Source organism: Diceros bicornis, chromosome 10 (assembly GCF_020826845.1).
Source record: "Diceros bicornis minor isolate mBicDic1 chromosome 10, mDicBic1.mat.cur, whole genome shotgun sequence".
Taxonomy (NCBI): Eukaryota; Metazoa; Chordata; class Mammalia; order Perissodactyla; family Rhinocerotidae; genus Diceros; species Diceros bicornis.
The window spans coordinates 65,957,885-65,974,555 of NC_080749.1; the positions used below are offsets into that span (position 1 = coordinate 65,957,885).

General features: G+C 37.1%; 1 protein-coding gene across 2 annotated transcripts in view; it reads left to right on the top strand.

Annotated features, from left to right (window-relative positions):
• The window catches only part of ITGAV (integrin subunit alpha V), an 87,329-nt gene that overhangs the window by 24,666 nt on the left and 45,992 nt on the right, over positions 1 to 16,671 (top strand). For both annotated transcript variants that reach the window (XM_058549385.1, XM_058549384.1), the window contains exons 3-4: positions 9,688 to 9,779; positions 12,282 to 12,396. In XM_058549385.1, the coding sequence (XP_058405368.1) occupies positions 9,688 to 9,779; positions 12,282 to 12,396 (207 nt within the window). The remainder of the gene's footprint in view (positions 1 to 9,687; positions 9,780 to 12,281; positions 12,397 to 16,671) is intronic.

Sequence of the window (16,671 nt, forward strand, 5' to 3'; positions counted from 1 at the left end):
AATTATTTATTTAGGATTAATTTCTAAAAATTTAGGAATCAAGGAAATGTGTTTTTAACACACTTTTGATACGTATTTGCCAAGTAGGAAAACATTGATACAACTTGTCTGCAAACCAAGCTTGATAGTTTCTTTCTTAATCTGACAGGTGAAACATTTATCTTATTTTAATTTGCATTTCTTATTTCTAGGGAGGTTGAGTCTTTTCTCTTTAGCTCTGTCTGGTTTTTTTGTTTTGTATTATCTATTCTTATTCTTGGTCTGTTACCCTACTGATGCATCTGTTTATTTTTCATTAATTTTGAAAAAGTCTTATTATATACATACATTTCTGTTTATTGTTGCAGGATTTCTGAAACCTGACAAGTTTGTCATTTGTTTTTTTAAACAGCTTGAGGTATAATTTACCATAAAATTGACCTAAGTGTACAATTCAATGAATTTTACCATATTTTTAGAGTTTTACAGATATTATTAAAATGTAATTCCAGAGCATTTCCATCACCCTAAAAGGAAACCTTGTGTTCACTATTAGCCACTCCTCATTTGTACCCCCAACCCTAAGCAATCACAATTTCTATGTCTATGTATTTCCCTTTTTTGGATATTTCATATAAATAGAATTATATAATATGTGGTCTTTTGCGTCTGGCGGTTCATCCATGTTGTCTCAGGTGTCAGTGCTCCCTTCTTTTATTATTGCCCAGGAGTATTCCATGATCCCTTGTTTATCCATTCACCGGTAAAGGCACATTTGGGTTGTTTCTACTTTTTGTTTATTAGGAATAATGCTGCTACTTGAACATTCATGTGTAAGTCTTTGTGTGGATCTATTTTTCATTTCTCTTGGATAGATACCTAGGAGTGGAATTGCTGGGTCATATAGTAACTCTATGTTTAACATTTTAAGAAACTGCCAAATTCTTTTAAAAAGTGGCCTCACCATTTTACATTCCTGCTAGCAATAGATGAGAGTTGTAGTTTCTCCACATCCTTACGCACACTTGTTATTTTTTGTCTTTTTTTTTTTTTATTATAACCATCCTAGTGAGTGTGAAGTGGTATTTCATTGTGGTTTTGATTTGCATTTACCTATGGCTAATGATGTTAAGCATCTTTTTATGTACTTGTTGGGCATCTGTATATCTCCTTTGGAGAAATATCTATTCAAGTCCTTGGCCTACTTTTAATTAGGTTGTTTTTTATTCTTTAGCTGTAAGAGGGAGATATGTATATTCATTCTGGATACAAGTCTCCAGTCAAATACATGCTTTGCAAATATTTTCTCCCATTCAGTGGGTTGTCTTTCAGTTTCTTTATGGTGTTTTTTGAAGCATAAAAGTTTTAAATTTTGATTAACTCCAATTCATCAACCTTTTATCTCTTGTACTTTTGGTTTCCTAAATCATTGTCTAACCTAAGATCATGAAGGTTTATTCTTGTTTTCTTATAAGCATTTTATACTTTTAGCTCTTACATTTAAGTCTGTGATCTATTTTTAGTTATTTTTTTGTATGGTTTGAGAGAGAGTTTCCAAATTATTCATCTTGCATATGGATATCCAATTGCCCCAGCACCATTTGTTGAAAAGACTGTTTCTTTCCCATTGAATTTTCTTGACCCCTTTGTCAAAAATCAGTTGACTGTAAATGTAAGGGTGCTTTTGATGTTAAAATGGACTATTTACTTACTACTAAAAAATCTTGCTAATTATAAGTCACCATTGGCTGTAATACATGTTCAGATTTCAAAGATGTTAGTATCTGAATATTTGCAGCTCTGACTTGATGAAATACATTATTTCACAACGGCCTTACTTTACAAATACGTGATAATAGCAATGTCTGACTGCCTCTTCATCGTCTTCTCTCGATTTTCTTTTAGAGCGTTTGTGACTCTCCAGAAATATCTTATATAATTATTATTTCTCTCCCTTGAAAGCAGGGACCTTATCTGTCTCATTTACTGCTATATTCCTTGCATTTAGACATAGGAGGTACCCATGATTTATTTATTTAAATGAATGATCAAAGAGATTTCTTCTGACTTGTTAATTTTCACTAATGTGATATAATATAAAAATAAGCAACATGGGGAAATTTTTCTTTCAGGCAAATTTGTTATAGGAAGTTCAACTGAGCAAAAGTGATGTTTGAGGTAAAAAACTGCTTAAGGAAGCAGATTGTCTATTTTATTAGATGAATGTGGGGGTGGCATTGTTAATAAATAAAAACCAAAACAGGGTAAATTTGCAATTCATCATAAAGGAGCATTGACGTCGGTTGTACGTCAATAAAACAAAACAAACACACCAGACCTGGGTTTTATGTTTTTGTCTTCTTAGGCTCTTTTTTTTTTAAATTAAGATATAATTAATATATAACATTATATTAGTTTCAGGTATACAACATAATGATTCACTATTTGTGTATACTGCAAAATGATCACCACAGTAAGTCTAGTTAACTATCCGTCACCACACGTGGTTACAGAATTTTTTTTCTTGTAATGAGAACTTTTGAAATCTAATCTCAGCAACTTGCAAAAACGCAACAGAGTATTATTAACTATAGTCACCATGCTGTACATTACATTGTTTTAATAGCCACTTTTTTGGGCTCTCTGATGACCTAAATCATTTCATTATTAATAGAGTCATATAGGAATGAATGGGAACAAAATGACTAAAAATACAGGTAACTTCCAAATAGCGGTTTACTGTCTTGCTTGTCTGATGCTTTGGCATTCTTCTTGACTTTGGCCCTTTCCAAAAGGATGACATAATATTGTTGCTCCAAAAGATATTTTTAGGCGTGAAAGAAGAAACAAAAAATTTAGCTTTAGGGTAATAAGATAACTTTGTCTTAAAAATAAGCACCCCCTGTAATTCTGGGGTGTTGAATATTTGGCAGTGTCTTTGAAACACTCCAAGGAAATGGGAAGAAATGAGGAAAGTTGGCAGAGTCTAAAGCTATGACAATTCGCTCTGTTCAATATGCTTCTGTCCTCAAATATTCAATCACGGGAGTCTAGTAAAGTGCAATTGACGAATTTAAAAGCTGAAAAATAGACATTAAATTTTCGTTTCTAGTGATTTACTTGCTAGTTAACTTCAGGTTTCTTTTTTTTTTTTTTAATTTTATTTATTTATTTTTCCTTCAAGGCCCCAGTAGATAGTTGTATGTCATAGATGCATATCATTCTAGTTGCTGTATGTGGGACACGGCCTCAGCATGACTAGGGATGCGGTGTGTCGGTGCGCGCCCAGGATCCGAACTCAGGTCGCCAGCAGCGGAGCGCACGCACTCAACCGCTAAGCCACGGGGCCGGCCCCTGCTTCAGGTTTCTTTAGCAACATTTTTCTCTGTGTATTTTTGAAAGTGATAGTACAGAGACTTATGTTAATTTATATAATACAGGTCAGTTTCTTCTCATCTTTACCCCATTGTGAGAGATACTCTTTTTCCCTTTAATTTATTTGAGAGATGAGAGCCAATTCCAAGGTGTTTTACAGAATTACAGACAGAAATCCTTGTTCGTTCTTGACCGCTGCCTGAGGAGGCATTTCTTCCAGCACTGGAATTTCTGCAGTTGTCTTTATCCGATTTCCCTCTCAAGGCTGGTGGCATGGTCCAAACAGCCTGTGGGCTTCCGGCATCACTTGAAATGGTGACTTCAGGGCTGTGACTCAAAATATTTGCTTCACTCATGCTCCTGGATTAGCTGCCAGTTTCAGCCAGCTCATGAATGAACTTCTCATCAGTCTGTTTGGAGAACAGGCTTTCCTTTCCTTTCTCCCCACCCACCTCTATTCACACTTCCTGCAAGTGAAACTCTGCCTGATGTTGAATCAAGTATTTTCAGACTTAATCTCTGGAAAAAAAGTTCTGGTTGGTAAAAAAGAACCTCCTATTGAGCAAACGGTAATTTGAGGTTATGACCCTGTTGAAGCTGAAGGCCTTCAAAGCAATGGGTGATAGATAGTTTCTTGAAGACTGTTGACAAAGTTTTGGATGCCAGTATATGCCAATGCATTATATTCAGATATATTTGACTTCTTTTGTTTGGTAATGTAATTGAAAACACATTAATCACATGATGCTTTAAGACATGGCTGTTGTTTTTGAGCACATCTAAGTTTTAATAAAGCTCCAGATTTTTCAAATGTACCTTTTTATCAAAAACAACCACGTTGCCTGATGTTTTTTCACATTTGACTGGTGCTCCTTCATCCTCATTCAATACTATTGATAAATAGCTTGCCATATGGAAAGAACTATGGATTTCTGTGCTCCACAATACTTGATGATGTAAATAAAACCAAAAAAAAAAAAAAATTGTAAAAATTGTACTTATTTTCCATGACATTTTCTAGCTTAAGGGCAACCTGATGTCCACAAAGGCAGATATCATAATCATTATGGCAGGGGATGTTTTCGATGCTTTTTTATTTTTTTATTTTTATTTATTTTTTTAAAATTTTCAGTTTTTATTTTATTTTTTTTTATAATTTTATTTCATTTATTTTTTTCCCCCAAAGCCCCAGTAGATAGTTGTATGTCGTAGCTGCACATCCTTCTAGTTGCTGTATGTGGGACGCAGCCTCAGCATGGCCGGAGAAGCGGTGCGTCGGTGCGCGCCCGGGATCCGAACCCGGGCCACCAGCAGCGGAGCGCGCGCACTTAACCGCCGAGCCACAGGGCCGGCCCTCAATGCTTTTTTAAAATAGGAAATAGAACATGGTAGCAATGAGAAGCCTATGCCGCTTGACAGAGCACAGCAGCGGCCTGTGCCGGCACATGCGCATTTGGAGAAAAGTCCATTTGTTCAGGGAAAAAAAAATTCACGGAGACAATTTTTCAAAGTGAGAGGAAGAGAACAGGATAACATTTTACGAAGAGGAAAGTCCTCGTCAACCTTTCAGGAATATAATTAAAGAAAAACTGCTTCGTGTAGAGGGCAATTCAAAAACCCCATGAAGCCTGTTAGCATTCTAGAAAAGCTCTGAACAACCGCTCCCCTCCTGACCCTTCTCGCTAATCACAGTGAACAACTCAAAGTTCTCTGGAAAAATCAAGAATATCCACTCTTTCGTTTCTTTGCACAGGATGTTCTCTTGGCCCAGAAAGCACTCCCTCCCTTTTCCTGTGCCACCCTTCTCCCGGTACTCTTTACCTGTCCTCTACCCATAGCTCTACCGTAATTACTTGTTCCCGTGACTGCCTCTCTTGTTAGACAGGTATTTCCTTCAGAGGCAGACTACCATTTCATCATGTGTTGGGGTCATAAATGGACAACTGCAGCTGAATTTTCAGGTAGGGTTTGAATCAAGAGTGGAAGGAAGGTTTTCCAGGCTAGAGGGCCTTGCGTACAAAGGCCTGCAGGTGGGAATGAGTGTGACTTGTTTAGGGGACTGGGGACTGAGGGTAAGGGAACTCTCACGTATAAAAAATAGGTATATCTTGGACCTTGTTAAAAATTTACCCATCAGAATAATATTGTATATTACACATCATTTTCTGGGGAATTTATCATTTTATTTTAGCAATGAGCCCATGTCTCAGACCCTAACAATAGTTTTATGCTGAGCTTTTTGTGTATATTGGAAGAGGAAGTAGATGTGACTTTGAGGGAATATGTAAGTCTCTTAAATAAAAATAGAAATATTTCTAAATTTGCAACTGAAGGAGATACAGGGGATTGGTTAAATAAACTACTGTATGGCTGTATAATGATGTACCACACAACAATGAAAATGATGCTGTAGGTCTACCTTTGTGACATACTGTTAAGGGGAAAAAAGGTACATACATTTATATATAATAATAACTGGAATGTTTTTTTTTTTTTTTTTTTTTTTTTGTGAGGAGGACCAGCCCTGAGCTAACATCCAATGCCAATCCTCCTCTTTTTTTGCTGAGGAAGACTGGCCCTGGGCTAACATCCGTGCCCATCTTCCTCCACTTTATACGGGACGCCGCCACAGCATGGCTTGACAAGCCGTGCGTCGGTGCACACCCGGGATCCGAACCGGCGAACCCCGGGCCGCCACAGCGGAACGTGTGCACTTAACCGCTTGCGCCACCGGGCCGGCCCCATAACTGGAATGTTTTTTAAATAGTGGCTTAAAAATATCTATTTTACGTATAAAAGGATTTTCATGTATTCATGAAACAAGTCTTTAGGATAGACACCAAAATATTAGCAGAGGTCATTTCTTAATGGTGGGGTTGTGGTATTTAGATTCATCTTTGCATATGGCTTTATTTTATGTTTCATGTTTTAATTTGGTAATGTTTTGTAATCAGAATAAATACAATAAAGATTCAAATAAAGAGAAATAGAAGATATCCTGTTTGTCCCTTATAGTACATATCATGTGTACTTGTTGGTTGCTGTAGTTTTATTTCGAAAATTTTCAAACTTATGGAAAATTTGGAACTGTAATACAATGAACAACACTACACCCTTCACCTAGACTCACCCCTGTTGCAGACAGTGTGACCCTTTACCCCAAAATATTTAAGCACGTATCTCCTAAGAACTAGGACCTGCCCTTACATAACCAGGGTACTATCATCACAGACTAGAAAAGTGTCATTTATTATTGCAGTACTGTTATCTGCTCTACAGTCCATATTTAAATTTCCACACTTATGCTAATAAAGTCCTTTGTAACATAAAAACAATGTTTAGACACAAGATTCGAAGATCACATCCTGCCTTGGGTTGCTGTGTCCCTTTGTTCTCTTTGAATCTTGAACAGTTCCCTGCTTTTTTCGTCTTTCACGACATTGACATTTTTGAGGAATCTATATCATTGTCTTAGGCAGGAATACTTGTATTGGCAGGAATAGAGCGATTTGGTTCTGTATCATTTTGTTTTTGAAGTTTTAGAGATGAAGAGAAACTATATGGAGCCTTAATTTGAACCTTTCTGATGTGGTACTTCTGTTCAACCTAAGATTTCCTCTCATAGAAAAGCTTGGCTTCTGCTTGGACATCTTTAAAGTCTTGCTGAAAAGGCTTTGTTTTAAATGAAAACAGAAGCAGGAAGGAGCGGTTGTTGCACGTTTTGTTCAAATACAATTAGCTCATAAACGCGGTTCCCTCGGGCTAAGATTACTTGAGTTGATCATGATGCTGTGATCTTAAGGGTTGGTGAGTAGAAGTGAATCTTCCCGAGCAGCAGCTGTTTCCTTCACAGTCTTATTTCTCCTGATTCACTAATGTGAGGGGGAAAATGCCCTCATTTCCTTTGTAGAAGGGAATAGAATAGAAAGCCAGCAACACAGTAGGTTAGCTTGAAGTGGAATAAAAAAAGTCCTATTAAATATCTTGTAACCATAAATTTTATGGTTAAAATCCTTGAAAAACTGTCAATTGAATTTAGTTCTTCCAGGGGCTAAGCTTCTTTGTAGTTGTAGGTCAGGCCCTTTTGGAAATAGCATTATATCTTTAGAATATATATTACTCAGACTCCGCTGGACTATACTTTAGTAACAGCATGCTTTATTTACAAACAAAACCCCAGATCTTACTTAAAAAAAGATTTTTTCTTGCTCATGTCATCATCTAGTGTGGATCATTTGGCTGTTCTTGTGGTTTAGAAACTTGGACTGAGGCTGCTTCCAGCAAGCAATTCTGTCTATTCTTCTCCCTCAGGGATGGGAGAGAGAAAACATGGGGAACTCATATCCACTCTTTTTTTCTTTGTTTTTTAATGAGTTGACTATTTTTGATTCCACATATAAGTGATATAATGAAGTATATGTCCTTGTGTGTCTGGCTTATTTCACTTACCATAATGTCCTCCAGATCCATCCGTGTTGTCTCAACTGGCAGAATTTCCTTCTTTTGTTTGGCTGAATAATATTCCATTGTATGTATATATCAGTTTCTTTTTTTGTTCATCCGTCAATAGACATTTAGGTTGCTTCCATGTCTTGGCTATTATGAATAATGCTGCAGTGAACATGGGAGTGCAGATATCCCTTGGAGAGAGTGATTTCATTTCCTTTGGGTATATACCCAGAAGTGGGATTTAATTTCTTGAGTAACCTCCATACTGTTTTCCATAATGGCTGTACCAATTTACATTTCTACCGACAGTATACAGTCTTTTTTCTCCACGTTCTTGCCAACACTTGTTATCATTTGTTTTTTGATAATAGCCATCCTAACTGGTGTGAGAGGATACCTTATTGTAGTTTTGATTTGCATTTCCTTGATGATTAGTAGACTCATATTTACTAACTGATTTGAATTGGAAGCGACACCTGCCACTTTGGCTCTTAGCTTATTGGCAAGAACTAGTTATGTGGCTTTAACCTAACCATGGAAGGATGGGAAAGGTAAGGGAGTCTGTGGACTATCTGGTGATCTGTAGGTCACTGATGTGTATTGTTTCCAGTGGGGAGAGCGTGGTGCACATACGCTTCAGAGGCAAGCCAACCGCTGTTGGGAAACCTTGGTTTTCATGGTAAAGGGCATGTACTAGCTAGTTCTGTGTATGTTCCTCCTTTCCTCTACTTACATAACGGTTCCTTTGTCACCACTGACAAACAACAGTGGTGTTTACAGATAGAAAGAGACCTTTGGAGAATGACATATTAAAAATTTTTTTTCCGAAACAACGAAAAAGTTAAAAGCATAGTACAATGAATAATGTTACACCCTTCACCTTGCCTGTAAGACATCTGGCATTATTGAAATTCTCATTGATTATTTATAACTCTTCAACTGGTCATAAATCTTTAGAATGGAATTGAATAACTATAAGCACTACCTTAGATGGGTGAGGATTAGGGAACAGATTTAACCAAACGTTTTGATGATATTTACCTGTGGGCTGGCATTCTTTAAATTGACACTTGTCTGATGTGTTTGTCCAATATAGTTATTGAAATATATGTTTATAAAGTATAATTATTATAAATAGATTTTAAGAGGAATAAACTAATCTTTAAAAATAGCCTCTCCTTTTCAAAATACTTTATGCATATATTTCTGTAATTTTTTCCTTGACCAGATCAAGAGCTTTTCCATGGAAAAGATTTTTATCTTTTTCTTTTTAAATCTACAGTGCTTTACCTGAGCGCCTGGTACTTTTGGAATAATTTTCTCAATAATTGTTTGCATGTAGTGTGGCAAATCTAATTCTTTTTCCTACCAGCCAAATCACATCTCCTAGATTCTAACTCTCGTGTTACCGTGTCATTGGCACACGTTTTAGTCTTTTACTACAGGTGTTCTACAAAGGCGTTTCATAGCGTTTTATTTTCATAAATATCTTTATGCCACAGGAAGAACTTTCGGGAGTACAGAAAGTAATCATATTTGTTTAATAGTTAATTATTTTACAAGTATTTGTTTAATATCAAGTATTTATTTAGTAATTATCTTATAATTTAGCAACTGTAAGACTTCACTTACTGTTACTTTTTCGTATCTGCGTTATGATAATTGACGGGGTTAATAACAACCCTGAGATACTTCTAAGTTATCCTGTATTTTATTTTTCTGATTAGTTGCAAGTCCCTAATGCATATAAAGTATATGAGACTAGCCAATGTGGAATTTGATTTATCAGTGGCACACTCTTTGTAAACCTGGCTGGATTGGAATAAACTGAGTTATGCTAAGAATATATATTTTGTTTCTCACCTCTCACAATATTTTTTTTAGGCAACAGAGATTATGCCAAGGATGATCCATTGGAGTTTAAGTCCCACCAGTGGTTTGGAGCATCTGTGAGATCAAAACAGGATAAAATTTTGGTAAGTCTTTTGGATATTTACTCATAGGTGAGTTTAGTCAGTTTGTGTGGAAACAGGAAGTTTTATATTTGAAAGCTGATAGTAAAACTCACTGTGCTCAGGGGCACAGGGCATAATGAGATAAAATGGCTCTGATCAAAGGCCACCCCATCTAAGGGTACCGTCTCTCTTGCCCTTCACAGACAAGTAGCTTCTGCTACTTTCCACCTTCTTTCCTACATTGTCCATTTCTCCTGCCCATCTTGGTAGCTCCTGTCAGTTCGTTTTTATCCAGCCAGGTTTAGGAATAGTGTGCCTTTGATTAATCAAACTCTCTAGTACATCCTTTCCTTAAAAATAAAACCACCTTCCCTTTGCTTTGTCTTCCCCTCTGCTCTGGCTCCATTCCTTTGCTCCCCTTTTCAGAGACTTTGCAAGTGTTTTCTATAGTAACCATCTCCATTTCTTCACGTCACGTTCTCTTCCCAACCATTCCAGTCAGGCTCGAGTAGGCACGGCCAAGGTTACCCTTGACTTTCAGGTCACTGAAATCCACTGGTCCTTATTCTCATTTTTCTTGTCCCCCTCAGCACCATTCAGCAAGGTCTGTTGACCATTCTTTTTGAAATAGTTTTCTTCCCTTGGCTTCTGGAACACTATACTTTTCTGGTTTTCTCCCATCTCGCTGGCTGCTCTTTTGCAGTCTCCTTTAATGGTCCCTCTTTCTGCCCAATTTCTAGATGTTGGGGTGTCCCTGAGCTTTGTTCTGAGCCCCCAGTCTTCTCTAACTACACCTTTTACCTAGCTGCTCCCATCCTGTCCCATGGCTATAAATACAATCTGTGTGTCATAATCCCCAAATCTGTATCTCTAGCTCTCAAATTCTCCTTGGATCTTTAAAGGATCCATATTCCCAAACTACTATTTGGCATTTCCATTTGGATGTCTCACATATTACTAAAAATGAACATGGCCAAAATAGAACTCTTGTTACCCTCCATCTAAAAGGAAAAAACACAAAAATAACTGCTATACAAAACTTGCCCAGCTTATTTAGAGGCGTGACTCTCTACCCCGTCCACCAGCGAGCCTTGCCAATTCTGCCTCCAGCTTCCAGAATATATCCCACATCCATCAATAAATCATCATCTCCACTATTTCTCCCCGGTACCCAGCCACCATCATTGCTCACCTGGGCCAGTGCAGTGGCCCTTCTCATCTCTCTGCTTCCTCTCTCGCCCAACTACAATCCATTCTCCATACAAGGACCAGAGTGAATCAGAGCGTTTCACCTTCTTGATTCAAACAGTCAAGCAGCTTTTCATCACTCTCAGAATAAAAATCACATGCCTGGCTTTTATAAGCATCTCTATAATCAGGTCTCTGGCTGCTTTCTCTTTGGCATCATCTCACTCCATTTTATGTACTTTAGCTACACTGGTCTTGTTATTCCTTCCACATGCCAAGTCATTTCAATTAGTACCTTCGTGTTTGTGTTCCTCTGCCAGTGTTATGCTCATCTTGTTGGTTTTCACTTGGCTAGCTCCTTGTCATTCTGATTTCAGCTTGAATGTCATTTCCTCAGAGAACCCTTCCCTATTTTAACTACCTGTGTTGTATTTATTAGTGTCTTTTTTTTTTTTTTCCACCTGATTGTGGGGCATCGGGAAAGGATTTATTGAGGAAGTGAAATTTCAGCAGAACTTTCAAGAACATGTCAAATTTTAGGAAGTGGAGATAAAAGGTGGGGTGAGAGTAGGGGCATTGTGGGCAGAAAGAGGCACAAAGAAGCGGAAATAAGCAGAAGTAGCAAATAATCCACTCTGGAACATCAGGTACCTGTAGAGAAGTAGCAACAATGACCGACTTTAAGTTTTTTCAGGGTAAATATAAAATAACCCAATGTTGATGTCTGTAGTGTTGTGTACATGTTTTGCTTCAAAAAGTATTATAGAAAATTCATTGAACTTTTTTTCAGCAAATTAAATTGTTACACTTTTGGTAGATTACTTTGCTATTAAAACATGCATTATTCTACTGCTTGTACATGGTATTGAAATCTGTGACTCTGAAAACCAAAAGGTCATAGTTTATTCAGAAAGTAAATAAAATAAGCACTGCAAATTCTTTTACTGTCTTCTTACTTAATATATTATTTGCCTTATAATTTAGGGGTATATTCTACATGCACAAGAGTGTTATTTAGTTAGAATGTTGATTCAGTCTGAGACCTTCAGCTTAGCATGTAACATCGAGAAGAATGCTACCTGAAATAATTTTTCTATTTTGAAAAGAAAAATCTACAGCTATGAGCTTCAGAAGAATAGGAGAAAAGCACTTCTTTTTAAATCTTTATCTACTTTATCCATTACTTAGTGATAGGGAATTTAAGGTATAGGATAGGTTTGATTAATTTTTATTAATGCTTAGAAAGTGACATTATACTCTGAGAGAGTATAGATTGTCTGAAACACTAATTTTTTCAGAGAATTTCTATGTCATGGACTCCTCCTTTGAATTCAGGCCTGTGCCCCGCTGTACCACTGGAGAACTGAAATGAAACAGGAGAGAGAGCCAGTTGGAACATGCTTTCTTCAAGATGGAGCAAAGACTGTTGAGTATGCTCCATGCAGATCAAGTATGTATAGAAAGTTGTACCAGCTTCTAAGAAGAGGGCTGGGAAGCCTAGTTGGTTAAAAATGTATGTGCGCGTGTGTTAAATTTGTAGGCATATTGTGATGTTTGATGACAGCAAAATGAAAACAATCCTATTCATGTAAAGAAATTATGAATATGCAGTCAACAGGTTTATCTTGTCTCCCTAAGAACTAATTTTCATCTTCCTTGGTTAGTAGTAACTAGTATGTGATTTTGGAAACCTGTATTTTTAGTCCCTATTATTCAAAAGATGCTTCACTGCACTTCTCTACAGAGATGTGGGACCCCCACAACTAAAGATTGTGATTCACTAGGTCTAGGTCAGGCCCAGGTACCTGCATTTTTAATAAACTCTACAAGGTAATTCTGATGGATACTGAAGTTTGAGAACTACAGCTTTGTATTAATGGTGTTAAAAATTAACAATTATGTCTTAAAGAGCCAGAGTTTACATAGGAAGGTAAAACATTAAGCTTAGGAGTCTACATCTGAATTTCCCTGCTTTTAATAAGAGTTTCTTTGTCAGTCTGTTACCAAGCCTATTCCTCTTTTGATCATCCAAAAGATCTCACACTGTTCTCTAATCTTATTTGAAATTTCAGGTGAAATTGATGTTGTGACTAAAGATGATTTTGAGCACTTATAATTTTGATTATGCTTTTCCAAACTCTGTACATCCTTTTCCCCTTGGAGATTCCAGTTCTTCTGCCTCCCCACCTTTGTGGAATTGGCCACCACTGCAGATCCTCTTTATTCCAGAAACATAAAAACAGCTTATTGAAATGCAGTGTGGTGTTTATACTGGAAACACTTTTTACGCCATTATTTTTTGTGTTCCACTCGTCACCAGGTGGTTTAGTGGAGAGAATTAGTAACAAAAGTACGACATTGTGTAAGAAGACTCTTACTGCTAGATTCTTTTTTCCCATGTTAGACGACTTGTGACACCAAATCAAAGGAACTAAGTCCTCAAAACTCTAGGCAGTTGAACCTTGGAGAAACTGCGGATGATTTCATCAAACACTTATTTCTTAGCTCAGCACCTTGACCCTCCTTGTTGTAAGTGAGAGGTAAACATCAAAAGAATGTTCCCTACCCAGAACCACGCTGTTTATTAGGATAGGTCAGGAGCACACCCTACACAGGGTGGAGGAGGTTGGCAGCTTTGTCCTCGGTGCTTGATGTCATCTGTGTCATGACCTTTCTGTTGGTATTTGGGTCATAGTACTGTCGTCTTTGGTTGCGTATGGAAAATATGAGGGCTAAATTTGTGTTTTTCATTTCTGTATTGCAAAAAATGTTCCTATTGTGAGAAGGTAACTTTATGGCTTAGAAGAATGAGCTAACTCTCCTATACGAGTTTTGTAACTTGTCATTTATACGATGGACGCACAGGCAAAATTACCCTTATTCTCATATGATAGATGTGGGAACTGAGATTCAGACAGGTGAAGTCACTTTTTCCTACGTCTTATGGTAGTGAGGGGTCTAATGAGGATTTGGACCCAGGTGTGTCTTACTCCAAAGGAACGTTTCTCCTGTTATTACTAACAATAGAAAATGTTTTCCATTTCAGTTGCCTCTGTATTAAGCACAGCTTTTCTACAAAGAAAACATCCTGTTTTCATAAGTATAGCTTTGGATAATTTCTGGTGCATGAGAGAACACGGAACCCTTCTGAAAACAAGCTTTGTAATGACGATCCCCTGTGGACATACTGCCCTGTTAGGCTAGTCGTTTTTGTCATTTTGCCTCTTCAGTAATAACCAGCTCTTTTCTCAACATCTATTTAAAGGATTAGGGCAGTGTTTGCATGATGCATCTATTATATAATGCTTTCACTTATTTGGTTTAGGCACAGAAATTATAAAATCATTTTAAACCTTGTTTTCTAAAATATTTAACATCCAAATCAGGCCAGCAAACTATGGCTTATAAGCCTGTTTTTGTAAATAAAGTTTTATTGGAACACAGCCACACCGTTTGTTTACATGTTGTCTATAACGGGAGAGTTGAGTTGCCACAGAGACCGTATAGCCCCTAAGCCGAAAATGTTTACTTTCTGGCCCTTTACAGGAAAAGTTTGCTGATCCCTGATCTAAATAACAACACCTCAAATCTTAGAAAAAGCACAAAGAACAATCTTAAAAAAGCAAAGTGATTGCCTTTCTTCCTAGTAAATCTGGCTTTCAGGATCCCTTGATCCTTGTACATGCTTTTTGGCTCAACTTTGGAAATATCCAGCTACCTACAGGCCTAAATTACGAGGGGCAGCCTGCCCAGAGGAAAAACACTCAGGAGTGGGAATCTGAGAAGCTGGGTTGTATTCTCGCGTTCTGCTGGCGATGAGTGTATGGCTGTTGGTGATTCACTTAACACTCTGCGCCTGTGTTTCGTCATTGGTAAAACACTGATTTGGACGAAAGACTTCAGTGGTACAATGTTAGTGTTTTGTCTCTTCATACTTCAATAAATTATGCAGCCCAGTGATTTTACATGAGATGCCAGTTTTATAGGGCTACATTGCTCACTTCTTGATGACTTGGCTTGTTTTGGTGGTGGTAGTTTGTGGGGTTTTGTTGTTGTTGTTCATTTGTTTGTTTGCTTTTGTTTTTGACATGACCTATGTGGACACCCTGGGCACAGAACTTCACTGTCTGTGAAAAACTTACCTTCTCACTGATTGCATTTGCTTTTGGCTTTTCAGAACTGTCTCTCTGACCATTCTCGGCATTACACAGTAGGCCAAACATCTTTGTTCTAAAAGTGCCTGAGCCACAAAGCATGTGACTTACATACTCTTTCAACTCTGTGCTCAGACTGAGTCTTTTGTTCCTTCTGTTGACTTTCTGATGATAATGTTATTTGTATACAGGTTTTTCTCACTTAGGATTTCTAGTTGGCTTTTCCGTCCACTTGTTCACTACTCAGGGAATTATAAATACATCATTGATTTGAGGTAGTGCAGCCTAGCAGTGTAGACACACCTAGGCTCAGATTCATGCTTTTTTATGTACTAGCTGGTTGACCATGGTGAGGTTACTTAATTTCCATAAGCTTTAGTTTCCTTTAAATTGTGAATAATAATAGTATCTCTCATAGGATTGCTGTAAAGGTCTTAGAAGATAATACCACAGAAAATGCTTTAGTACAGTACCTGGCTCACAGTAAGGGCTTGATAAACATTAGCTGCTCTTACTATCATCATCAATAATATTATGATTTATAATATTGTCAGGATTAACAAATGAGAGAAATATTAATTGTAGAAATGAAAACAAAAGCCTTCACTGAAATAGGTTATAGTCAACATAAAATAATTTATTGGTATAAACACTCAGTTTAATATGTACCTGTTAAGAAAAATTTAAAGGACAGCCATGTTTTCTAGCTGGACCTTCTGGGAAACCAAATAAAGCAGATAATTATACAGTATGATAATCAAAAAAGGATGTCTTTATAAATAGCCTGAAATAGTTCCCCCCAGCTGCAACTTGAATAAAGGAAATAAACGGCTGACTTGAGGTCAGAGCAGAATTCCTTAGTATGATTCACTAGACACTGGAAACCCCAGGCCCACATTTTCCCATTCCCTCTTGGTTAGAAAAATTTACATTGGGGTAGCATTACACTCTTGAGGCTATTTTCTAAAAAGTATTCTAAATTTAGGTATTAAGTGTGTAGTCTTGGGGCAGTTCCCAGGTTTTTAAAATGGCTTCAAAATTTTTGATGGGAGTATTTGAAAAAATTCTTGGAAGTTGTCCTCATGACTGAAAATATTTTTGGTTCCTGTATTTGGGTGGCAAATGTAGCATAATTATTTATATATTGTAACATTGGCTACAAGAATTCCTTGGTAACTCAAGAGTAGTGTTTCCCATTGTTCCTTGTTATCCTCAAGGTAAAAAAAAGGAGAGAGTCTTCAGGTTCATCCTTACCCCTTTTCTGGGCGCAATATTACTCATGATAGAGTTAATGTAAATTAATTGGCTAATTGTCCAGGAATTGTCTCCTTTTGTGAGAACTACAAAAAAAGGAGTAACTACAAAAGAGTAAAACTATTGAGTCTATTATCATTTGCAAAATACTTAAAAGTCTATTATCATTTGGAAAATACTTAAAAGTGTCATGTTTAAAGATGTTCACTTCCATTAGACCCCAGGACTAAATGTGTTGTGAGGATAGTTTCATATTTTGCTCTTCACAGAACATTAAGTAAGGGTCTGACCATCTCCTGGAATTCTGAACTATACTT